This window comes from Chanodichthys erythropterus, chromosome 1 (genome assembly GCF_024489055.1).
Source record: "Chanodichthys erythropterus isolate Z2021 chromosome 1, ASM2448905v1, whole genome shotgun sequence".
NCBI lineage: Eukaryota > Metazoa > Chordata > Actinopteri > Cypriniformes > Xenocyprididae > Chanodichthys > Chanodichthys erythropterus.
The window spans coordinates 10294995-10321862 of record NC_090221.1 but is presented as its reverse complement, the minus strand read 5'-3'; the positions used below and the strand labels follow the sequence as shown (position 1 = coordinate 10321862).

The following is a 26868-nucleotide window of genomic DNA, read 5'->3' as shown; positions in this document are numbered from 1 at the left end:
TAATGTAGGATGAGCAAAAACAGAAACACTGGAGTTCCGCAGTCCAGCTATACAAAGAATATTCTGTTTCTTCACTGTCGCCAGTTGATTTTGCAATTAGAATGTGAAATATTTCTTGTTTAACGGAATAGTTAATCAAACCCTTCCGATTTTCTTTCTTTTGTGGGAGACAAAACGAGAATATTAGCAGAATGTATTTTCCATAGGTGGTGTTTGACATTTGCGCTTGGGGGGGCACCTACCGGTGAGTTGTTGTTTTAAAGGAATGAAAAAAAATGAATAAGGATTAAGGGCATAAATAAAAGTAAAACTTGTTCTACTGCAGTTGTGAAGTAGGCTTAATCAATTTTAACTATTTGTAAATAATATTTTGTTTTAAAATATGCACAAGAGGGACAATTTGGACATTTCTCATTTTTGGGGAGTCCCTCTACATGTCTATGGTGACTATATATCTAGCATAAACTCTACATGTCATACAGTAACATGTATCATATCTTCTACATTTAAAATTTATAATGAACGACTGCTATGCAAAGACTCAAAAAAACATCTTAGGCTTAAAGGGATAGTTCACCCAAAAATGAAAATTTGATGTTTATCTGCTTACCCTCAGGGCATCCAAGATGTAGGTGACTTTGTTTCTTCAGTAGAACACAAATGATGATTTTTAACTCCAACTGTTGCCGTCTGTCAGCCGTATAATGTGGGTCAATGGGAACTTCTTTTATAAGAGTAAATAAAACTTGCTTAAACAAATCCAAATTAAACCCTGTGGCTCGTGACGGCACATTGATGTCCTAAGACACGAAACGATCGGTTTGTGCGAGAAACTGAACAGTATTTATATCATTTTTTACCTCTAATACACCACTATGTCCAACTGCGTTCAGCATTCGCTTAGTAAGGTCTGATCGCTCTCTGACAGCGGAAGTGATGTCTAGCATTCATTAAAGTATATGCGCGAGACAGCACTGCCGTTGTCAGAGAGCGATCAGACCTCACTAAGCGAATGCTGAACGCAGTTGGACATAGTGGTGTATTAGAGGTAAAAAATGATATAAATACTGTTCAGTTCGGTTTCTCACACAAATCAATCGTTTCGTGTCTTAGGACATCAATGTGTCGTCATGAGCCGCAGAGTTTAATTTGGATTTGTCTAAGCAAGTTTTATTTACTCTTATAAAAGAAGTTCCCATTGACCCACATTATACGGCTGACAGGCGGCAACGGTTGAAGTTAAAAATCATCATTTGTGTTCTACTGAAGAAACAAAGTCACCTACATCTTGGATGCCCTGGGGGTAAGCAGATAAACATCAAATTTTCATTTTTGGGTGAACAATCCCTTTAACTTACCTAATGCAGAGGAAGCTGCCTCTTTTCTGAGTTGTGCCTCTGAAGCGTCAGAGTTAGAGCCCTGTCTCCTTAAGTTGTGGGTTTATTATAAAAAACGATGAATAAATATACATTTAGTTTAGTTACCCTGCTATTTAGCATAAGCCTCAAATATAGCGGGAGCAGAACAAGAAGAGTCATCTCGCGTACCATCGCAATATGATTCGCGACTTGGGACTTGGGAGAGATAGATCGTGTTTCTTGGTTGTTTAGTATAGTATTTAAAAATGATTTAGCCCTAATTTACTAATTATACTCACTAAAATAATAGGATAAGACAAATAAAATGAGAAAATGTTAATTCTATAATTTATTTTTATTTTATTCATAGCTCCCATAAAATCATAAATGTAAAAATTTCATTTCAATAATTTGTGAAATCATACCAGCTCATTTTCGGACAAATCGGACTAGCAGACCTAATGATATAAGGCCAAGGCAACTTGCCTATTATTATTATTATTATTATTATTTTTTTTTTTTTTTTACATATTTATGTGCTAAATAAAAATACACTGCAATTGTACTTTTGGTATACTTAAAGTCTGCTAAATTGGAACAACTAATTTTGTTCTTTGCACTTTAATTGTGTGGAAGTAGTGCTGAGGCCCAACTAAAGATATACATTAGTATATTTTATTGTGCTAAAGTGGAACTATTGCAAGTACACGTTAAATATCTTGCATTTAAAGAATGATATTATACAAAGATCATACAATCCTTATTTATAGTGATATTAGAACACTATTTAGGCATAATATTAAGAAATGTGCTTTGTGCAATAAAGAAATACTCCAAATAAAGTTTAATTATAATTGTATCATATTAAGTCTTAAGTGATATGTCAATAAATGTTAATAGATTTGAAGTATACCTAGTATGAAATAAATGTATTTTAAATAGATTTTGGTATAGTTTGTTACTAGGGTTCTGGCAACCACACCTGCCATTTTCTTTTTTTTAACTGTAAATTTAACAGGATATTTTTACAGTGTAGATTCTAGTCTAATAGCATCAGCTTGGTAAAGGCTCTACGAGTCTCATAATCACAGACAAGCTGAACGTTCAATACAGTCATTAGTCATCACCGCCAAGGGTCTGGTAGGGCCGAACAGACCTGTGGAGATCTGTTTGTGAGATGGTGCCAGAATGGGCAGATGCTGCCAGGATCTTTAGCAGGGCCAGAGAGCACAGGTTGGCCAGAGGTGTTCACATCGTGTTTTACGCCTCTACTCAGGCTAACACAAACCACTGCAGGCGGCCGGTGTGTTCCTGTCATTAGAGGGCCGGATGACATTGCCATGTGCTCCCTGTCAAGAGGAACTTTTCAGAACAGGGAAGCAGATGTGAGCGTGAAAGAGCCGCACACTTGCAATCTGCTTCCACATTATCACACACGTGGGAAGTGGCAACAGCCGTGTGGCAAATTGTTTCCATTGAAATTTTTGTAAATGAGTTACTGATTAAAAACCAAATGTGTTTATGTTACTATTCTGGCTTGGATTACATTACAATTGTCTTTGAAACTTGTTTTCACCAGATATTCATTTTTTCTACTTTGCAAATGTCAAATTATGCTTGACCTGCACCTACAATTTTGCTCCTAGTAAAGTTTTCTTCAAAATTAGTTTGAGATTAAATGGACACATTTCATAAAAAGAAAGTGTGAGGAGTGTTTTAGTAGAGTTTATTTTCCAGAGGGCAAAAATGGCCATAGTTGAAGAAATATTTGTTTTTAAATTTATTTTTAAATGAATTTAATTGAATTTAATGCTTTTATTGAGCAAGGATACAGTAAATTGATTGAAAGTGACAGTAAATACTGTTACAGTGTCACCAAAAAAGTATTTTAAATAAATGCTGTTTTTAACTTATTATTCATAATCAATATGTATCACAGTTCATCAAAATGTATCACCATTTCAACAAAAATATCAAGCTGTTTTAAACATTGATGATAATGAGAAACATTTCTTGAGCACAAAATCAGCAATTATTATGATTTCTGAAGGATTGTGTGACATGTCATAACAGGAAAAAAAAAACATGTTAAAATATTTAAAAATAGAAGAGTTTATTAATGATTATTTTAATTTCATCAAATAAATGTAGTCTTGGTTGGCATAAGAATAAGCTTGGTTTGGCTTTTTTGCCACTTTTTAGTGGTAGGAACATAAAAAAACAACAGAAAATGATGCATGGAATAGGATGGAAAGGATCAGGAAAGACGTGTGACTCACACCCACATAACGCTCAAGCGCATCAATGTGACTATCTCAGATAGCATTGCAAGTTTAAAAACCTCATGAGCAAGGCACTAAAGCTGTGTTCGGTAGGCTAATATATCACTGCAATTAAAGTCTTTTAGAATGAAGTCATATGCCAAATGATATCAAATAAAGTTAATGAATATATTCCGCTGATGCCTGTTGCCAGGAACCCAGTTCAACAATATGTTGTAGTTGAATGAGCACAGGTTATTAACATTGTATGCATTGACAAAAAAAGTACAATTTGTGAAACCGTCCAAGACGAGCACATATGGTATGATGAGGATCTCGATTCAATATGCCATATGTCTTTGGTAATAGCTAACACAGAGGGATGCAGTCCCCTACCTTCCTTTCTCTTTTTGCGTTCTCTTTCTCTCTATTTCTTTCCGGGTCCACAAAGCTCAGCCCAGACAGAATTAATGTGCAAGTCATCAGTCACAGAGGAAGCAGAGCCATGTGATAAGAACACCCCCAATATTACCTCAGAGCTCACGGCGGTGTCTGTTATAGATGTGTCACACTCATTATTGCTTAGCACCAAGCATGTGACTTCTATATACAGTGCATTTAATGAGTGCATCTGTGTTGAATTTCTCATTCTATTTATAAGATGTAATTTGCTCAGAATGAGACAATATCTTTCAGTAAAGTGTTTATGTTTTGGTCGGATGTTAAAATGAGTCATGGTGCATGTGATGAAGGCCAGTGGTCACACACACAAAAACACACATGCTGGAGGAGTTGGCACCCTGCACTGCTTGTGGGCTGTTGCATGATGGGGCAGGCAGTTTGGGTGATGGCCATTCCTATCGCTCCTACTCCCCCTGTGCCCCTCAGGCAGCCCCTGCTGGGATTTGGGCCTTGGGCAGCGAACAGACTGCAACTTCAATCTGTTTAGTTGCGGGACTGAAACGTGAGGGCCGGAGCCACAGTGAAAAATAACCTCCGCCAGGGCAAAGATAGCAACAACAGAGTATGATACAGCATTAAAATACACAGGGAAACCTGGTTCAAAACAGATTGAGGCCATTTTGCCTCCAACAGGGAGAGGAAAAGATATTCAACGTTCAAGGCAGCAGAGATAGAAAAGCGCCCTGCTGTTTGGTAAATGTCAGCGAGACCCTTTGTGTGCATTGATTATCTGCCTCTTCAGAAACTCCGTCCGCACCATTTCCAGTCCAGTGATGCATGTTTACTAATTGCTTCTCAGAAATTAATAATAAAACCAGCAAGATGCTAACAATGCCACGTGAATGATTTCTGTATTTTAAATCGTGTTCTGTTGTCGTCTCCAGTCTGTTCGCAGTTCTCTAAAGGAGTGTATGCCATCATCGGTGTGTACGACAGGAAGACAGTCAACATGTTGATGTCGTTCTGCGGTGCTCTACATGTCTGCTTTGTGACGCCCAGCTTCCCCATGGAAAACTCCAACCAGTTTGTCATCCAGCTGAGACCTGAACTGCAAGACGCCCTGGTGGGCGTTATCGAGCACTACAAGTGGTCCAAGTTCGTCTACATGTACAGCTCGGACTCTGGTGAGGACTGCTTTTTATGCACACACTTATTGCACACTCTTTTTTACAGCATTTGATTATTATTTAATGTATAACTGCTTCCGTAATATACTTCACTTTTTACGCGTACGCCGAGGGTCAGCGTACAGTGCTCGTGATGCAAATTCGTCATCAGAATAGTACGCACGTAGCGTCCTGTCAGATTTTTGTACTTTTTGTACTTTGTACATTTACTTTTTTGCAGTAATTAGTTCATCCACAAGGTGGCAACCATGCCCTGGGGGTGTCGATTCACAAAGTAGTCGAAGAAAACCTGCATAAACAGAACAGACTACAATGCATGCACAATAATATTGTGACCTCCATTATTTAGCGATAATGGAGGTCTACACAGATGAGAGATTGTGCTAAGAGGTTTGAAAGTACCCTCATTTGTACAACTCTAGCATGAAACAATACAAAGATATTTACATGGGTTTTAACTCATGGCGAGAAATTGTTCAAAACTATGCATGCGTCAAATGCCTGTGTTGGTGTACAAGTCAAGTGAAGGCTGTATTAATTAAAGTATTGTCAAATTCACTATTTTTTTCATATAGTATACAGTATTTTGGGGTTCTTGGCAACAGAAAGTTTGAAAACCCCTGAGATAATCAATAGAAAGTTTCTTTAAAGCAGAACTAAGTAACTTTTTTACCTTCATAAATAGTTTTCTAAGTCCTTACGATGGTTAATTGACTTGTGGTGTGTTTGAGGCGAGCACTAACCCCCTCTGGCACGTCTACGCCAAAAAACAGTACTTACAAGTTGAGCTGCGCCAACCCGACACAATCTCGCCTTGTTCACGTTCACGCGAGAGTGACAAAATGCTTTACGGTAATTCAAAAACAATGTATATATTATGACTTTATAAGACAATTTAGAAAATTCCCCACCTCCATCGAGATTTCTTGTACTGTATTTGCAAAACTACTGCGCTGGTGAGCGTTGTAGTCGTTGTAGTCCAGAGCTGCACTTGGAGTATTTACGACAGTGTGATTCACTGAAGGAACCTGTAGGGGGAGCTTCGCAAATCTTAATGAGTTCCGCTTTAAATCTAAAAGTGCTGTAAAATATGCACTGTTTAATAAGCTTAATTTGCATAGAACAGAGGGATGTTTGCCGCTCATGAGAATTCAGATATGCCACATAGTCATAGTGATATAGCGAAGCATTTAGCCATCGGTTAAACTGGCTTATGGGTGCTTAGTGAATAAGATACAGGTTTTTGTACTGAAATACCATGCGCTAAACTGAACTCAGGTCTTAGAATTCTCTTTTGAATATGTCTGGTTGGATTTCTGAGACCCAATATTTACCATCACATTGCTGGTGTGCACATTGAGTCAGCTTTTGTTCCCGGTTTGTTTGTGAACATGTTGGTGTGTAATGACAGATATAGATATGACTCATGAGAGAGCTGCCTGCTTGTGTGTTGCTGGGATGAACAATGGTGTTCTGATCTGAGTGGATGCATCTCTCCCTGCACTTGGAGCTCATTTGTGCATCTTTCTCTATGAATATCTGCCAAAATGAAACCATTGTGCCAGAGAAAAATGTATCCAGCTGAAGGCTGGGGAAAGAAAATCCCAATTCCAAAGCACCCCCGTACATGGCTTCATTGTTATTCCAAGAAGGATCCAAAATGTACTTTTCTGCCACACGTGCCAGGGGCGATGGTTTGAGAAAGTAAATATTTTCTTTTTTGTTTTATTTTATTAAACAAACAAATACATTTTTGTTCCTTTGGAAATAATTAGCTGTTTTTCCTTAAAGGTAAAGTTCACCCAAAAATGCTGTTTAAAAAAAAAAAAAAAGATCATTTACTTACCCTCATGTCTTTCCAAACCTGTATGACTTTCTTTCTTCCGTGAAACACAAAAAAGTAATGTCTCAAATGTTTTTCTTCTTCTTCTTCTTTTGGTCCATACATATGGAAGCTTGTTTCTGTCACTAAATAAAAACTAAAAAAGGCGACTTTTTATCTCACAGTTCTTATCTTTCTAGAATCTTATCTAGAATTGCAAGATATAAACTCACAGTTGCGACAAATTAAAGTCATAATTGTGAGTTATAATGTCATAATTGTGAGATATAAACTCACAATTGCAAGAAAAAAAGTCAGAATTGCATGTTATAAACTCACAACTGTGAGACAAAGTGTGAGATTAAAACCTTGCAATTCTGACTTCTCAAAATTGTGAGCTATAAACTCGCAATTGTGAGTTATAAAGTCCAATTTTGAGAATAAAAATACTGACTTTATAACACACAACTCGCAATTATGAGTTTATATCTCACCAGTGTTGGGCACGTTACTTTAAAAAAGTAATTAGTTATAGTTACTAGTTACTTCTCATAAATAGTAACCGAGTTAGTAACTGAGTTACATCATTATAAAAGTAACTAATTACCAGGGAAAGTAACTATTGCGTTACTTAAAAAAAAATCTAATATGTCAATTAACTTGAATGCCCCCAATATTCAATATAAGTCTAAAAATAAATTATTATTTGTTTAGGTAGGCCTATGTTATGTTTTAAATTCATCTATTTGATTATGAAAAGTGTACAACATGAGTAAGATAGGATACACCATAAGATGCGCAATATATCGGGAGACATGGAGTGGGTCAGACATGATTTTGACCACTTCATTAAGTTTTGTTTTGTAGAACCCCTTTCTTTAAAGGGAATTTTGTTTTGTAAAAATTGTATCTTAATTTTAATCGTTTCATCAACAAATTGCCTGGATTTAATAAATAAGAAGCAAATATAGCAGAAAATATAATCGTGACATGGAGGTGCCGGCGCGATCACTTGCATGTGAACTGAAGCACTTCTTATAAGCTAAATGAACTGAAACTCAGCGGCTGCTTGCCTCACAGACATGAGAAATATATCTATAGAAAATTTTTAAATGTCTACTTTTAAATGAAATTATTCAAAATGAAAAGAAATAGACTACTCTCTGATTATGTAATGTGCATTTTCTCTTTAAGCGCGTCCACGGAGATAATGAGAGTCAGCAATGTCAACTTCATCTTTGCAGCCGACACGGATTCAGAAAACATTAGTTTATTAATGAACAATTAAAATGGCTCCTTGCTGTTTTTGTCACATTCATAATCATTACTTTTGCCGGTTCTTTATGGCAAGCTTTATGCGTGCGCTTGAGTGCTTTAATACTCATTATTATGGTTTATTCTCTCCAGTATTTAAGCAATCAAATTAATATAAATGTGATTAGTCAACTAATGGCTTAAATGAACAACTACTAGTCAACTAGAAAAAACTTATTTCACATATTTTCGATCCAGCATGTCACAAAGGGTATTCTGGTTTGAGCTTGCACTCCGCTCCACTTGCACTACACACCCACACACACGGAGCATCGAACATTATTATCAGTTTAAAATTATATTTGTGTATGACTAACCTGTACTATTTCTTTACAACAAAACACTTCAACACGTCTATCATCTCTACTCACACACCAATCGTCATTAGTTCACATGTGTCCCACCCCAACACACACACCAGAGAAAAAACTTTGCAGGTTCTATGGCTGAGAGAGAGCCTGCACGGATGAAAACCGCTTCAGTGAGCTCAATATAGTAATGTGGCATTTTTTTGTCAGTAACGGTAACAGGGGAAAAGTAATTTGTTTGATTACTTGTTACTGAAAAAAGTAATGCCGTTAGTAACGCTGTTTATTTATAACGGCATTATTCCCATCACTGTATCTCACAATTCTGACTTTATAACTCACAATTATGAGTTTATATCTCGCAATTCTGACATTATAATTCGCAATTGTGTTTATATCTCTCAATTCTGACTTTTGTTCTCGCAATTACTAGTTTATAACACGCAATTCTGACATGCAATATAAGAATTGTGTGAAAAAATTCAGAATTGTGAGACAAAAAGTCGCAATTATAACTTTTTTATTTTCTATTCAGTGGCAAAAACAAGCTTCCGTACATAAAGTTAAAGTCAGTGTATTCTTGAAAATGTTTTCTTTTGTTTTCCGTAGAAGAAGTCTTAAAAGTGTGTAACAACATTAGCATGAGTAAATAATGATATAATTCTCATGTAATAAACATCGATAAGCCAGCTGTAATAATTTAGTTTTGGTGGTTTAATTTTTTTTGTGTGAAGAATATTCCACATATGTTTCATCACATGGTTCTGGGGAAATGAAAAAGCCTTAGACATACTAAATAGCCTAAATCCTGATGGCAAAGTTGAGAAAACACACAAATCACAACAGATGGCGTAGAAATCATCTCTCTGTACGTCATTTACATCAGGGAGAGCCAGACTTTCGTTCTAATTTTATTTAAATTAGAATATCTAACTAATTTGATTTAAAAGATGTCACAGTTGCTAAGAAAGTTACGAGTCAAGTGGTGACTAACCCAATTTTTTCTTGCTTGGCGAGTGTTCATTTTGGACCCTGTTGCCACTTACCATCCCACAGCACAGCAGTACTGTAATTTGAATGCCTGTATCTTTTCACTTCCAAATAAATACCTGAAATTCTCAGATCTGCTCTAGAAATGTCATGGGCATCCGGTGCTGCTCCCCGAGCAGGTAAAATCTGACACACCTGTCAGCACCAGGTGTGCTTTCCCCTCGGCCCCCCCTAGCCAATCGGCTGCAGTGTCCCCATAATGTGTCACCATCTGTCACAGACGTTCAGCTCAGCCGACCATGATTTGAGCATGACGTGATCTGCATGTTACAGGACTTTTTTAAGAAATGTAGTTACCCACAATGCTCTCACCACCAGCTCTCTTCTTTCCTTGTCGCTGTCAGTTCTGTCATCGCGGCACACTCACAATAGGTTTGATGCCTGCCCATATAAACGCCACAGGTGTCTCAGTGATGGTTTTATCTTGCAGAAGCGCTGAGAGCTCTGGGTTACGATTGTAGGATCATTAACTCTGTGACTGAGAGGAACCAAACTGCAGGAATCCATATCACCCGCCTCTTGTTGCCTAGATACAGCGCTGCATTGTCTACAGGGTTATTTTAAGCCTTTTAAGGACATACGTGTGAGAGTGTATATAGCCTGTATGTGAACCCAGCCACGCTGTAAGCTTCCTATATGTATAAAATTGTCCCCGCTGCCGTGTGCTGTTTTGCATGTTGGCATAGTACTCCATTGGCGTCACACCACCCCAGATGAGTGAGAATGAGGCTAAGGAGCGACGTCTTCCCCCGCTGGCCCTGTTCTCGGTGTGCATCATGAGCCATTTGTTCAGCCTGCTGGGAGTGTGAGCTCCTTAATGTCAAATCACCCTGCAGTCTTAAAGTGGTCCAGCTGTACTCACACTGAGTCAAATAGGAAGCAACACTGGCTCAGATGCAGAGGGGTCAAAGGGCAAGTGCTCAAAACAGAGGCGGACAGAAGCAGAGGAGGGAATCAATATTCCTCTCTCCTGCTGTCAATATTTGCTTTCTTTACTTGAGAATCTTGTTTTTCAAACTTCACTGTAAATATGATTTAATGATGATGGTCAGAAAAAAAGCTTGTCACTGGGGCACTACCCTTTTAAAGTACCTTTAAGGTACTTATATGTACCATTTAGGGGTAAGTAAGATACAAAGATGTACCGTTTCACTTTTGTACCCTAGGGTACTGCCCCAGTGACAAGCGCCTTACCTTTTTTTCTGAGATTGTATAATACTGTGAAGAATTGTACATGTTGCTTTTTCTATGCATTTAGTCCTCATTCCACATTCAAAAATGACACAAATGTACCATTTAAGTATCATAAAAATGTAGTTCATATGACTTATGTACTATATTTCAAATCCTCTGAAGCCACATGATAGCTTTGTGAGAAAAACAGACTGAAATTTAAATCATTATTCACTGATAATCTTCCCCTCTGGTGCCTGTTAATCACTACAACTGAATAATGAAGACGTTAACTCAAGAACTGAAACGGGAATATTCATGAACGAATCAAATGGTAAGGTTCATGAATGATACCAGTTTTATGAACTGGGTCAACTGATTCGCTGAAAAGATCCAACTCCTAATACAGTGGCTTGCGAAAGTATTCAAACCCCTTAATTTTCACATTTTTGTTATGTTAAACTATTTTAAATGACTATTTTGTTCACATTAATCTACACTTAATAATGATAAAGCAAAAAACTGATTTGTGATAACTTTGCAAATGTATTAATAATAAAAACCTGAAATAATTACATTGCATAAGTATTCATAACCTTTTCCAGGACACTTGAAATTTGGCTCCGCAGCATTCCAATTGCAAATTCAATTGAAAGGCTATGATTTGGATTTGGAAAGGCACACACCTCTTAATAAAAGGTCTGACAGCTGAAAATGCATACCGGAGCCATGAGGTCAAAGGAAACGCCCTAGAGATCAGAGACAGGATTGTATCAAAACAGATCTGGGGAAGACTACAACAATTTTTTGCTGTATTGAAGGTTCACAGTAGCGTGTAGCCTCCATAATCCTTAATGGAAGCAGTTTGGAACAACCAGGACACTTTATAGAGCTGGTCTCCTATCCAAACCGAGCAAACAATGGAGAAGGATCTTAGTTAGAATGGTGGTGATCTAGAAGCTGAAAAAGAGATGCTAGAGTTCTCCAATTTTGAGCAATAACAGAATTTTCATTTTAGGGCATGTGTTCCTTACTTGTCTTTGAGGCTCAAAATTCAGGACTATTTAATTTGACTTTATTTTACTTTATAACAGTTAATATTTTTCTGACATAGTATTTTTTTTTTCCATCACAGTGCAATTGACCACTATTTCTCTATTTAGTGTCTGACAATTAAAAAAAAATCATATGGCATTGAGGTAAAATGGTGTGAAGGTAAATAAGAGATGACTGAATTTTCATTTTGGGATGAACTAATCCTTTAAAGGTTTAGTTCACCCCAAAATGAAAATTCTGTCATTAATCACTCACCCTGATGCCGCTCCAAACCCATAAGACTTTTGTTCATCTTCGGAATGCAAATTAAGATCTTTTTGATGAAATCTGAGAGCTTTCTGTCCCTCCGTAGACAGCTACTACCACTTTGACGCTTTAAAACGTTAATAAAGAGATCGTAAAGCTAATCCATATGAATTGAGCGGTTCCATATTTTCTGAAGAGACACGATCACATTATATGATAAAAAGATTTAATGTAGGCTTTTATTCACATATAAACATTCATCAACTCACACATCAGTTGTGGTAAATGGAAGCTCAAGCATGTTTGTTGACGCATCCAAGAAGCAACAAGTTTCATTCTCGTATATTACGCAGCACGTTTGAACTTTTGCAAGAGGTTTGTTCTCGAGTGTCAAGCAGGTTTGATTGAGCTTTTGCTTATGTTCGCTGATCAATGTTAATATGTGAATAAAAGTCTAAATTCAGTCTGTTCATCATATAAAGTGATCGTGTCTCTTCAGACTAAACCGCTCAATTCATATGGATTAGTTTTACAATCTTTTTATGAACTTCTTGAATTGTCATAGTGGTAGCTGTCTATGGAGAGACAAAAAGCTCTCATCAAAAAGATCTTCATTTGTGTTCTGAAGATGAACAAAAGTTTAATGGGGTTGAAACAACATGAGGGTGAGTAATTGATGAAAGAAATTTCATTTTTGGGTGAACTAACTCTTTAACTTTTCTGTGTGTAGTCCCTATTATAGTCTAGTGCACAGAATGACACAGTTCTTGCACAGTCGCAGCTTCCTGTGATTTATTTTGTGGTCCATCCCACCCCATAAATGAAATATTTATTCCTGTTATCTCTGCTGCGGGATCCATTGGTTCCATAAATTATAAAGCGTGCATCCTTGTTGCTCTCCTTTTAATTACAGCTCATGCAACAGCTGTGTGGTGTTGCATTAAACAAAGGCTGTAAAATACAAAGTGCATACTCTTTTTTTCTTTTTCTTTTTTTTTGGCTTAGATTTATTTATTTATTCATTTTTACTTGGATTTATTTTTGTTTTGAGCATCATCCAATGTCCATTAAACATTTCACAAACAATTTCCCATAAATGCTCACAGGGGAGTTACTGTATTTATGTCTCTTTGTAGATCTTGGCACAGTTTACAGAAGGCCATAGACTTTCATAGTAAATTTTTGAGCATGGTTTTAAAAAACTGGATTACTGAATAAACATGGGCTTGTTGTGTGACATAGTCACACATAGATGGCTGTGAAAGCATGCGGTTGAGTGTTTGGAGAGGTTTTGATGAGTTTGGAGGAGCTGACCATGGTACTGAAGTACTGAGAACAGAAGCATAAGCTGCTCTAGGCAGCAGCACAATAAGAGCAATCGTGTGTGCTTTCAACTCTCATCACGTCATGGGATCATATGATCCTTCAGAACTGCTCAGTTCTTATGTGAGAAATGTGGTGCGTGTTATGTGTAGACAGACACTATCATTCTGTTCCAAAGCCTAGTGAGCTGCCTCCACAGGCAACATTTTGAGGCATCACAACCATGTTCTTGCTGCTCCTCCAAAAAGTTGATATTGTTGGCTCACTGTTTTTGATCTAAAGAGATTTTTGTTGGCATCTGGGGAGAAATCTGATTGGTCCGTTGGAGACTGTGCACATGCATGCAACCGTCTCTGAATCCTATGCCAAGATCAATGTCTTCACTAATCGAACCCCATTTCCTGTCTGTGAACAGTGTGGCTCTCACTCTCCACTGCTCTGTATCTTCCTGGCAGGTTTTTCTGAATTCACAGCCAATAAAGTGGCATTCAGATGGTCAGAGGTGGCTGGAGATAACAGAGTGTCGATACTATAGTCTTCCAAGCTCTAGAGCTGCTTTAGAATGACTTCTGAATGAATTAGATTAGGCATATTATCACGCCATTATTTACTAGGGGTGTAACGGTACACAAACATGACGGTTCGGTACGTACCTTGGTACTAAAGTCACAGTTCGGTACAGCAGGGGGGAGAAAACTAAACATTAAATTAAACATTAAATTAGTTTACTCAATATTTTGAAATTAAATGCAGTTAGTTTGCAAAATGTTCCAGTAAACGAATTGTGTAGTTTATTAACTTAAATTTGATGTAACTCAACTTTTTTGAGTTCTGCTGACACAGTGTTCTCATTTGTATTCAAGGACTGTCAGTTCTGCAGAAGGTTCTGGACACAGCAGCAGAGCATAACTGGCTTGTGACCTCCGTGAACGTGGAGACAATGACAGAAGCATCCTTCCTCAAAGTGTTCCAGGACCTGGACAAAAGGAAGGAGGGCCAGATCATCATCGACTGTGAGCTGGAGAGACTCACCTCCATCCTGAAGAAGGTAATTGGCTCTCGCCAGTCTTATTAGTGTCATACATGCGGTCAGGTGCTCCAAAGGAATTTGAGATTCAAATTTTCCATCCAAATGGAGCATGTTCTTTGCTTTAAAACTACTAAGTCCAGCTAAATATATCTTTTAACCAAGTCAAACAGCTAGTTAGTCATCTGTAATGCTGCTAATAATTAGTATCATTGGCAGGCTCATATGACTCAACTTAAAATGCAATTCTGAGCTTGAGTACTTGGATGAAGCCTGTGGCTGCTCTTATCAGATGGAGTGGCGTGTGCAACAGGCCCCAAGATGCTCTCTCTCTCTCATAGACCGCCGAGGACGGAGCAGATAAATAACACTGAGCTGACATTTGGGGTTGGCAGCGGAGCCATAGTGACGCGTCACTTTCTCTGTCACCTCTCTCCACTGCCTGGAGGAGGAGGAAGCGTCCTGTTACTGTAATTAATGAGAGCGTGCCTTTTCTTCCCTTTTTCTCCTTTTCTCTATTTCATGACTCAAACAGAAGACCCTCAACAGGCCATGTTGTGTTATTGATAGCATGGTGCCCACAGTTAAGGCTGTTGCATCATTTGGTGGCAATTTGCACAGCATGTCTAGACAAATTTTTTCCTCTGTGAAAGCAATCATCCATCACCATGCGTCCACCAATCACACCGTAAAACAACATTGGTGTAATTTCCCCCACTTTGATTCACTTTCTTTCACCAACACCGGGGGCCAGACAGTTTAATTGAGGAAAAACACATTTGTGTGCATGTTTTTCATAGCTCTCTCATAGCACGCAAGATGTTGTGTGGAGCTTTTTAGTTATGATTATTTCCTATTTTGAAGACCCCAGTAGTTTGTCAAACACAGTTTACCCCTTTAGTAAGAAATGAAGGCATCATTATTTTTGGTCTATGTTCCAGTATGTGCATCTGCTACAGTTTTTTTGTCAATGTTTTGGAACATATTATCATATAGATCGCCTCAAAGCTTAAAAGGTTAGTTCACCCAAAAATTATGTCATAAATGACTCACCCTCATGTCGTTCCAAACCCGTAAGACCTCCGTTCATCTTTGTAACACAGTTTAAGATATTTTAGATTTAGTCCGAGAGCTTTCTGTCCCTCCATTGAAAATGTATGTACGGTATACTGTCCATGTCCAGAAAGGTAATTAAAACATCATCAAAGTAGTCCATGTGACATCAGAGGGTTAGTTAGATTTTTTTGAAGCATCAAAAATACATTTTGGTCCAAAAATAACAAAAACTACGACTTTATTCAGCATTTTATTCTCTTCCGGGTCTGTTGTCAATCCGTGTTCACGACTCCGCAGTGACGCTGCTGACGTGTTATTTGGTGCGCCCGAGCTTCGTTTACAGTCTGAGGGAGACGCACACTTTAACCAAAAGGATTTCGACACAGAGGAAGACTTGCATTTTTTTGCTCAGCCATATTTATTTCAACCCGAATACACGGACGAAGAACTAAGAATGATGGAAGAAGCTATATCAGCAGCGTCACTGAGGAGTCATGAACGCGGATTGACAACAGACCCGGAAGAGAAGACATTGCTCAATAAAGTCGTAGTTTTTGTTATTTTTGGACCAAAATGTATTTTCTATGCTTCAAAAAATTCTAACTAACCCTCTGATGTCACATGGACTACTTTGATGATGTTTTTATTACTTTTCTGGACATGGAAAGTATACCGTACATACATTTTCAATGGAGGGACATAAAGCTCTCGGACTAAATCTAAAATATCTTAAACTGTGTTCCTAAAATGGTCTTACGGGTTTGGAACGACATGAGGGTGAGTCATTTTTTTTGGATGAACTATCTCTTTAAGGTGCAGTCACATTTACCATTGCTCTGTGAAATTTCCCAAGCGAAATCCAGTCATTTCAATAGGAATCCATGCGATCCATTTTGCTTGTGTTCAAGTTGGTCACGCAAATGTGCCGTGTTAACCAAAAGAAAGCTGCTTGATTTTAAAGTGATTTCTGTGTGAGTGGTGCTATATGCATCGCCACACAATGATTTTTCGCCCACAAAATTCTGAAGAATTTTTGCTAATGTAACTGTACCCTTACAGACATGGACTAAAAGGACTAAAAATGTTTTTGAAGACTTCTCTTTCATTCCTGTTTTCTGCATTAAAGGGAAAGTTCAAAGCTCAAAAATGAAAATTCTGTCATCATTTACTTAATCATTTCGTTCTAAACCTGTATGACTTTTTTTCTTCTGCAGAAACTAAAAGAAGATATTATGTTTCACAGAAGGAGTCATACATGTTTGGAACAACACAATGTTGAGTTTTAGATTTTTGTGTGAACTCTCTATTTAAAATTGATCACAGCATTGAAATACACAAGAAGACTAAGCTGTGTCCTTGTCAGTAGAGTTCCCTGCCCCGGGCTGGCCTGCCGGATGAAATCTTTCTGGGGTCACCATTAATAACTGATGTTACTGTCTGTCATGGCCACAAGCTAATGTCAGCTTTCACAACTTCAGTTTACAGAGAAGTGTGTTCTTCACAATCGCTCATTATTATTTCTGAGCACCCCATTAGTCCTGCACATCCCTAGTACATGCAGAGGATTTTCTTTATTTAAAGCCATAACAGTTTGATAGTGTCAAAGTCTTTGGTACCCATTGACACTGCACACTACTCACTCACATACATCCACACAGGTTAAAGCTGTGACCCTCGGTGTGTACCAAACAGAACTGAGAGCGCTGCTAATGTGTTCCTCCCCCGTCAGCTTATGACTCATTGTTTTTCACCACTGTTGTACTCTTCATGCCTGCAGAGGCATTGTTATCTCTATAGCCACACAAAAGAAAACCTACATCACAAATCTTCATTCCTCTCATCTCTGTTACTCTGAAAACATTGCCATCTTGATTCTGAAACACCCCAAACTTAGTATAAAGATGAAAGCCCAGGATTGTAGTCATTTTATGGAGATTGGTGGGTGTATGCTTAGAGAAAATGTGCTGTTGTTATTTAAATGTTACGTTTATGCATTTTGCAGACAGTTTCATCAAAGTGACTTACATTGCATGTAAGATACACATTTTATCAGTTCATGCATTTGCTAGGAATTGAAAATATAACTTGGGTGTGTACTGTTTGAGGTAAAGGAACACTAAATAATAATAATAATATTAATTAAATTGGTTGTTTAAATAATAAGTAGAACAATAATATAGTAAAGTAAAATTTTTTTCTATAACGCTTTTCACAATACATATTGTTTAAAAGCAGATAACTACTTACAATTGATGATTGCAGTGAAAAACAAAAAAATATATATATTATACTTTATTGCAGTTATGTGTGATAATACAGTAAATATTATATTACAGTGTTATTTATTAATATTTGTGGGTTTACTGTTGTAAATAAGGCTTTATATATTGCTGAGTACTCCAAAATTAATACTGACCGCTTTTCGTCTTATTTATTGGTTTATTTCAGATCATCGAGCTGGGGAAGAACGTAAAGAGTTACCACTACATCCTAGCAAACCTGGTAAGCTACAAAAAAAATGCAGCACTATGAGAGATCTTATGACTAAACCTCAGCATGAGGCTTTCAAATGTCAGCACTACTCTTGATATTACAGGTGATTTGCATATTTTCACTACTGACCAATCATAAGAAGCTGCTCACTATGACTAACAGATGAGATGTTATATAAACGTTGCCTGGAGAGCTGCTCTGTGAATATGAAAAACTACAAGTGATTTTTGCAGTCTTTGTCTGTAGGTGCGCTCAACGTATGAGAATGGAGGGCTAAATTGATTTAAACAGAAATGATGATAATCGCAGCATTAATATGCTGTGGTGTGCTTCTGGATGGCACACTGCTGAGAATTTTAAATTAAACCGGTCTGGTCGGTTTGTTAGATGTAATTGTAAATGATAAATGATAAAGGGTGCAAAGCAATAAAGAAAGATTTGCAACTGCCTGTTATTTCCATAATGGCCAAATTTTAAGAAGTGAGCAAATTACTCCCAGTGTCCTACGACAGGGAGCTCAATTCTATTTACACTGTGTTTGCATGTGTGAGCACGTGTGTGTGTGTGTGTGTGTGTGTGTGTGTGTGTGTGTGTGTGTGCACACGTTAGTATCTGAGTGGATGCTCGTGTAAGCTTCCCCTCTGCGTCCAAGCCTTTTGGGTGAAGGCTAGTTTCTATAGTAACATCACCAACTCACTGCACCACATTTACAGGGACACCAAGCGGAAAAAGATACAACTCCATCCAGTCGAGAGATATGGACACCTGCTTCAGGTACATCAGAGAGGAGAGAATGGGGAAATATTGATTTTAAAATTAAAATCATTCATCATTTTAACAATCCAGATATTTATTCATAAAATTCCAAGAATGATCTTTTACTTTAAGTCTATTTATATCAGAGGATGTGTGGCTCCTGTTATTTTTTTAAAATGAATGTATTCGTAATAAAAAAGCTGGTTCCCTTTACCAGCATTTACCCCATGACTTTTCCATCTTTAGCACCACAATAAAAGAATTTTTTTTTTTTTTCACAGTATGTGATTGTTAAAGTTCAGTCACATTAGCTTAGAGATGTATGAAGCACAGAAGTCCCTTTCAAACCAGGCAGATTTTTGTTGGCATATGACCAACCTTATATGCCACTTATTTTAGTAAATCAATAATATGCAGTATGACCAGCATAGCCAGATTTACATAAAATTACTTTTATGATATATTTTTTAAATTAATAGTTTTGAGTCAGTCTAAAACTTTATAATTACTGAGAGAATATGAAGAGTTTGGTTCCAAAACGCAATAACATTTTGATTAATTTGAGTAAAAAGGATTTTTTTTTTTTTTTTTACAAAGAAATTGGCAAGATGAAAACCACTATTTTCTGTTTCAAACTTTCACATAGCATCTTTTGGTTATAAAAAACATGAAAAATTCAAATCTACATTTTTATTTTAAAAAACTTTATTATAAAAATGTATCATTTTTTCCCCAAAATGCAATACATCCATGACACTTTTTTTTTTTTCAAAATGCAATTAATCCATCAATATAAAAGTTATTTTTCAAATTGAAAATACACAGCAAAATAAGTTGATTCACATATATGACAGAGTCTAAACTTTGCCAATATTTATCTTATATACAGACATTTTACTAAAAATACATTCAGCCGCCGCTCCCAAAATGAATTCAACGGGTCATCTTGTTAATGTTATAAATTATTTGTTGTTACCGATCTGGTGTCACCGCACGGTTAAATAAACACATTTGCTGAGTGCATATTGGTATTAAAAAACGCTTTTTAAAAAGCCTTTAATGTTTACAGTGCGTGGAATGGTGCGCTGTGATTGGTTGAGAGTGGATATATCGCGTTCTGCAGAAAAAGGAGACTGGCATTTGTCGCGTTTTGGTAAGAAAGGGAGAAAACATTACAGAATAACACAACGGATATCGCATTTTGTGCAAAATTAATAAATGATTTTTCAATACCGATCAGATACAATACTGATTTTGGCAGAAACTCAATTTTTTGGAAAATGGAGCTTATCGCGTTTTGGAACCAAACTCTTCATATGTAAAGACAAATTGACAATAAAACTGAAAAATGATTCATAATAGAATCAAATCAAATTGGAATCTTAATCAATTAAGAATAAACCAATTTGAGAGCGCGTGAATATGAATTGAATTTGAATTTAGAAACCTGTGCTCATATATGTTGAGTGAGAGAAAGATTTGCCATTTCACTTTAAAGGAATCAGACTGACAAAAACGTCACCCTAAAATTGCTTTTAAACCAAAAAAGGAAAATGATGAGCTTCCTCTAGATTTTTGCAGTGTTCTTAATGGTGTAAAGCAGAGAGAGGTTATGCTGGTTATCATACTGCATGTTAAGGAGACAAGTCCTTAATATCTCACATTCTGACTGATGTTCTCGTGTCTTGCACTTGACTGATGTGATTTGAGAACTTCTAATGAGAATACAAGTGTTTTTACCCAAAATCTTGCATTCCTTAAATCATTCACTTGGTTTACAGCGAGTTTGTGTAGGATCAGATGCGCAAAAGCCATCACTGTAGTTCTTGAGTGGGAGGACCGCCTGCGCCTGAAATTGAGAATAATTGGGCTGAGCCAAGAGAACAAGACTGGCAAAAACTGACGAAATTCGTCAAAAACCTGTAATCAATTCCATTAGTCACATACAACTGAAGGACATCATCAGTGGTGCCTTGTTCCAGGAAACAGGATGTCACTGTTGCTATGAGAGCAGATAGTTGACATGAGAAGGAATGCCAAAAGACGCGCTGCTGAAAGAAAAAACAGAACGATGCAGCCAATCATGAAAGAGCAGTGGCAGTGCTTCAAAAAGCAGCTTGCTGTTGTAATCAGAGACATCTGAAATGACTCCTGGCCCCATTTCTCAATTGGTTATAGACTCCAAGGGCCCTATCATACACCCAGTGCAATGCGGCGCCATGTGCGACGCAAGTGTTTCTTGCTAGTTTCAGCCTGACGTTGTTATCATTTTCACTTCCTGTGCCACGTTGTTTAAACAGAAAATGTATTTGCACCCATTTGTGCACCCATGGGCTTTCCTGTCTGAAAATGAGGTGTGTTCAGGTACATTGTTGGTGCGTTGCTATTTTGAGGCAACTAAAGGGTCTAAAGTCAATGGCACAATTTTTTTTGTTGTTGTTATTTAAAGAGAGCATTAGTAATTTGCGCCTATATGCGGGAGCACAACGCGCGTACACTCTGCTTATTACACACACAGGGACGCACAGCAGCACACAAACATGCCAAATATTAATGTAATGTAAAAGATTATTATTGTGTGCATAAAGATAAAAATGCTATCCGTTTCCTCGCTAGTTTCAGCCTGACGTTGTTATCATTTTCACTTCCTGTGCCACGTTGTTTAAACAGAAAATGTATTTGCACCCATTTGTGCACCCATGGGCTTTCCTGTCTGAAAATGAGGTGTGTTCAGGTACATTGTTGGTGCGTTGCTATTTTGAGGCAACTGATACCTGGTCTAAAGTCAATGGCACAATTTTTTTTGTTGTTGTTATTTAAAGAGAGCATTAGTAATTTGCGCCTATATGCGGGAGCACAACGCGCGTACACTCTGCTTATTACACACACAGGGACGCACAGCAGCACACAAACATGCCAAATATTAATGTAATGTAAAAGATTATTATTGTGTGCATAAAGATAAAAATGCTATCCGTTTCCTCGCTAGAGAAGCGTTCAGTTCCCTTTCGTGGGAACTATCGACGCTACGTCGTTGACGTGATGGGAATCCTCTGTGTTTTTGTGTTCGTGAAGCACCACTGTATCCAACCAATGAGAGAGAGAACGTGACGTCATAGGCGGGCGACGTCGCGGACTATAAAGCACGCCCAAAAACAGAGAACGCTAGCTTCTGTTGTCTTCAGTAAGCGCTATCTGTATCTTGTCTGTCTTATTTACTGTTGTCTGTCTACCATCTCGCCAGAAAGTGATCTCTTTGTCTGAGGACAAGAGTTTCTAACAAGTGAAATAGACACATAAAAAAGACATATATATATATAAAATGACGGAGAAAAGCCAGCGTTTCACTAAGTGTGCACCTCCTTGTCCGCGATTCATCGTGGAGGGAGATACACACGAGATGTGTGTGAAATGCCTGGGAGTTGAGCACGCACAGGCAGCTCTTGAGGGGCTGTCTGTGTGCACTGTGAGCGGCTCACTCTCAGGGCGCTGCGCTCACGCCGGGGCGCTCTTTGAGGAGGGCGCCGCGGCGAGTGTTCCCCGCGGGTCTGGTCCCGCTGCTGCCGAGGCACAGCGAAGGCTGCACTCGTGGGGTTCACAAATGGATCTAGCAGAGGGGGAGAGACGGGCTTTGCCTTATCGCTCCCCTTACCTGCTAGATCTAGTGTCTCTTCTTTGGTGGTGGAAGCACGCGCTGCGGTTTCTTCCCCCCGAAGAGAGACACCGATACTGAATATATCTTCCTCCGAGGAGGTTGATATTGAAAGTATCGAGGGTGGAGATGAGGGACCGTCATCCTCATCTCAGCCCATGAGGAGCTTGCTGAGGTTATGGCCCGGGCAGTAAAAAAGTTGAATATAAACTGGCCCGTGGAGGAAAGCGTTCCCAAAATAAAGAGCAAACTGGACGAACGCTTTCTTCCAGCCAGGTCATTGCCTCAGCGTCGGGGACTGCCGTTCTTTCCCGACCTCCACGCCGAGGTGTCGAGGTCGTGGAACAGACCCGTGCAGTACCGTGTCTTCAGCCCGCAAACATCCATGTACAGCAATATTAACGGGCTGAAACAACACGGTTATGGGGCGATGCCTCGGGTTGAAGAGACGCTTGCGAGCTATCTCTCGCCCGAGTCTGCATCGTCCCTGAAATCCCGACATTGCCCACCAGACCATTAAAGCAAACATCAAATCTGGTGGGCAAGGCTTACTCGGCAGCGGGTCAGGCTGCGGCGTGTCTGCACACGATGAGTATACTGCAGGCATACCAAGCTGATCTGCTGGGGGAAATTGATGAAAGTGGGGAGGTAACCTTTGAGACAATCCAAGAGCTGAGGAGAGCCACGGATTTAGCTCTCCGTGCCACCAAGGAGACGGCCAAGTCAGTGGGCCGCTCCATGGCAGCACTGGTGGGCACGGAGAGACATCTGTGGCTCAATCTAGCTGACATAAAGGACAAAGATAAATATGTCCTCATGGATGCGCCGCTTTCCTCCGAGGGCCTGTTCGGTGACGCAGTTAATACTGTCGTCGACAGGTTCGAGGAGGCAAAGAAGCAGAAGGCGGCGTTTCAAAGGTTCCTCCCTCGAAAAACTCATCCCCCTGAGGCTGCCGGGCGGGGGCAGCCTCAGCCGACAGCCGGCTCCTCGGGGCACAGACCCCAACAAAAGGCCAGTGTGGCCGCCCGTGCTCCCCCGCGGAAAGCTTGGGGACCGGAGCGTGCTGCACAGCCGAAGCCTTCCGGGGGTAGGGCGGATCTGAGGACCGTCCATTATTTCCCGGAAGGCTTCCCAAAAGAAATCCTGACGCTCGTGGGCCAGGGTTTCTGAGGGCAGCCCCTCCGAAGGGGTTCGACGATTAATTTCTATCGTTCCCCTTCGGCGCCCTCAAGGGACTGTTCTGCCAACCCTGCCACCCAGTGTGCGACAGGGCGCAGCAGTCCCTGTCGATCCTCCGAGGAGGTTCGGCCAGCACGTGATTCGTTTATCTGCCGGTGCGCCGCGTCAGATAAACGAGCCAAGTGCTCAAAAAACACCAGAGACCAGTCTCGAGAGGCTGGTACCCTTAGTAGATCATTCAGAGGAGTGGAAATGTCTTCCGAATGTTTCGAAATGGGTGCTGTTCATAGTAGAACGGGGGTACAGAATTCAGTTCGGTTCTCTTCCCCCCAAGTTCAGTGGAGTGATTCACACTGTGGTTGCTCCAGAGCAGTCTCTGGTTATGGAACAAGAAGTTGCGACGCTTTTGCAAAAAGGAGCTATAGAAAGGGTTTCTCCTCCCAGCAAAATGTCGGGCTTTTACAGCCGCTACTTCATTGTTCCAAAGAAGGATGGAGGGTTGCGTCCGATTCTAGATTTACGCATACTAAATCGATCTGTAAAGAAGTTGAAGTTCAAGATGCTTACACTCAGACAGATTATTCCACAGATCAGATCCGAGGACTGGTTTGTGGCGATAGATCTGAAGGACGCGTATTTTCACATATCCATCCATCCTTCTCACAGGAAGTTCCTCAGGTTTGCTTTCGGGGGCGAAGCATACCAATACAAGGTTCTTCCCTTCGGCCTATCACTGTCACCCCGCACGTTCCACGAAGTGCATGGATGCAGCCTTGGCTCCGCTGAGACTCCGGGGCATCCGTGTACTGAACTATATCGACGATTGGTTGATATTAGCTCAAACGGAACGTCAGGCAGTTCTACATCGAGATGTGGTTCTGTCGCACATGAAAAGGCTTGGGTTGAGGCTCAATACCAAAAAGAGTGTGCTGGTCCCGAGGCAGGTTGCAAACTACCTAGGTGTAATCTGGGATTCCACCACGATGCAGGCGCAATTGTCCCCTGCTCGTGTGGATTCCATCCTCGGGGCCGTGAAAGGGGTGAAGTTAGGCCAGTCACTCACTGTAAAACAGTTTCAGAGACTGTTGGGTCTGATGGCAGCTGCGTCCAACGTTATTACTTTTGGCCTTCTGCACATGAGACCCGCACAGTGGTGGCTCAGGACCAAGGGGTTTTCCCCGAGGGGAAATCCTTTTCGCATGATCAAAGTCACGCGGCGATGCCTTCGTGCTCTGGTCATGTGGAAAAAGCCTTGGTTCCTGTCCCAGGGACCCGTGTTGGGAACTTCATGTCGTCGCGTAATGCTTACGACAGATGCGTCCCTCACGGGCTGGGGAGCGATCATGAGTGGTCGCTCAGCTCAAGGTCGGTGGGATATACACCAGGCCTCCTGGCACATAAATCGGCTGGAGATGCTGGCAGTGTTTCAGGCTCTGAAACACTTCCTATCCGACCTGAGGGGCCACCATGTGTTGATCCAGACAGACAACACTACGGTGGTCTCTTATATAAATCACCAAGGGGGGCTGCGGTCTCGTCCACTGTGCGAGCTAGTCAGCCGTATCCTCCTTTGGACCCAGGGGAAGTTACTCTCGTTGAAAGCGGCGTATATCCCAGGGTATCTGAATATGGGGGCGGACGCCCTGTCGAGGCAAGGCGCGAGTCCGGGGGAATGGAAGCTCCACTCCGAGGTAGTGGAGCTCATATGGAAAGTGTTCGGTCGAGCGGAAGTCGATCTCTTTGCCACAGAGGAGTCAACCCATTGCCCTCTGTGGTATTCTCTGAGGCACCCAGCTCCTCTGGGGTTGGATGCCATGATACAGACGTGGCCGAGGCGACGCCTGTATGCGTTTCCCCCAGTCTCTCTGCTCCCGGGAGTTCTGGACAAAGTACGCCAGGAAGGGGTGCATCTAATATTGGTGGCTCCTTGCTGGCCAACGAGAATTTGGTTTGCGGACCTAGTTTCTCTCCTTTACGGCTCTCCTCTGGAGCTTCCGTTCAGACAGGATCTCCTGTCCCAAGCGGGCGGCACGATCTTTCATCCCCGTCCAGAAATGTGGAAACTGTGGGCCTGGCCTCTGAGGGGCAAGACTCATAGATTCTGGTCTCCCAACGGAGGTGGTGGAAACCATCCTTCAGTCAGGGCTCCATCTACAAGGAAGCTTTACATGTATAAATGGAATGTGTTTTCTACATGGTGTAGTCATCTCAGAGTGGACCCGGTCCATTCTTCTATTAGCCATGTGCTTCAATTCCTTCAAGGAAAACTGTCAGAGGGTCTAACGTACTCCACACTAAAAGTGTATGTTGCTGCTATTTCGGCTTACCACATTTCTATGGAGGGTGTCTCGGTAAGTCGAGACCCCTTAGTTGTACGCTTCCTTCGTGGCGCACTGAGGTTGAGGCCCTCAGTGCGCCCAAAATCTCCGACCTGGGACTTGGCCATTGTGTTACAAGGGTTGGCTGAGGCGCCCTTTGAACCTTTGGAAGATGTGTCGGACAAAATGCTAACATTGAAGACTGTGTTCTTATTAGCCATTTCTTCATTGAAAAGAATAGGTGACCTTCAAGCTCTTTCGGTGTTACCATCATGTTTAGAGTTTGCACCAGGTATGGTTAAGGCCTTTCTGCATACAAGGCCTGGTTACATACCCAAAGTCCCCACCAGGGTCCCAGGTCCCATTGTTCTGGAGGCTTTTTATCCCCCTCCGTTTACTACACCGGATCAGGGGAGACTTAACCTGCTGTGCCCAGTGAGGGCGCTGGATACTTACGTCCACAGAGCTGCCCTGTGGAGAAAATCTGACCAGCTTTTTGTATGTTATGGGTCCCCGAATCGGGGGGGGCCCAGCCTCCAAACAAAGAATGAGTAAGTGGGTGGTTGAGGCCATCACACTTTCTTATAGAGCCTTAGGGCTCCCGTGTCCTTTGAACATTAGGGCGCACTCAACAAGAGGTATGGCGGCATCAACAGCTCACAGGTCGGGTGTTTCCCTGGCTGATATTTGTGGTGCTGCGGGGTGGTCATCCCAGCATACTTTTGTTAGGTTTTATGACCTAAATGTTAGTATTACTCCGGGTGCTTTGGTGCTACAAGATGGCAGCCAGGCACTCGGAGGCACGGCATAGTTGGGACAGCGTTCCCATCACGTCAACGACGTAGCGTCGATAGTTCCCACGAAAGGGAACGTCTTGGGTTACGAGT

At 40.3% G+C, this 26868-nt stretch overlaps 1 protein-coding gene across 1 annotated transcript in view; it reads left to right on the top strand.

The window, feature by feature from the left end:
* gria1a (glutamate receptor, ionotropic, AMPA 1a) overlaps positions 1-26868 on the top strand; it is a 101173-nt gene that overhangs the window by 22380 nt on the left and 51925 nt on the right. The window contains exons 3-5 of the mRNA XM_067387587.1: positions 4966-5205; positions 14364-14548; positions 18032-18085. Coding sequence (XP_067243688.1) covers positions 4966-5205; positions 14364-14548; positions 18032-18085 — 479 coding nt within the window. The remainder of the gene's footprint in view (positions 1-4965; positions 5206-14363; positions 14549-18031; positions 18086-26868) is intronic.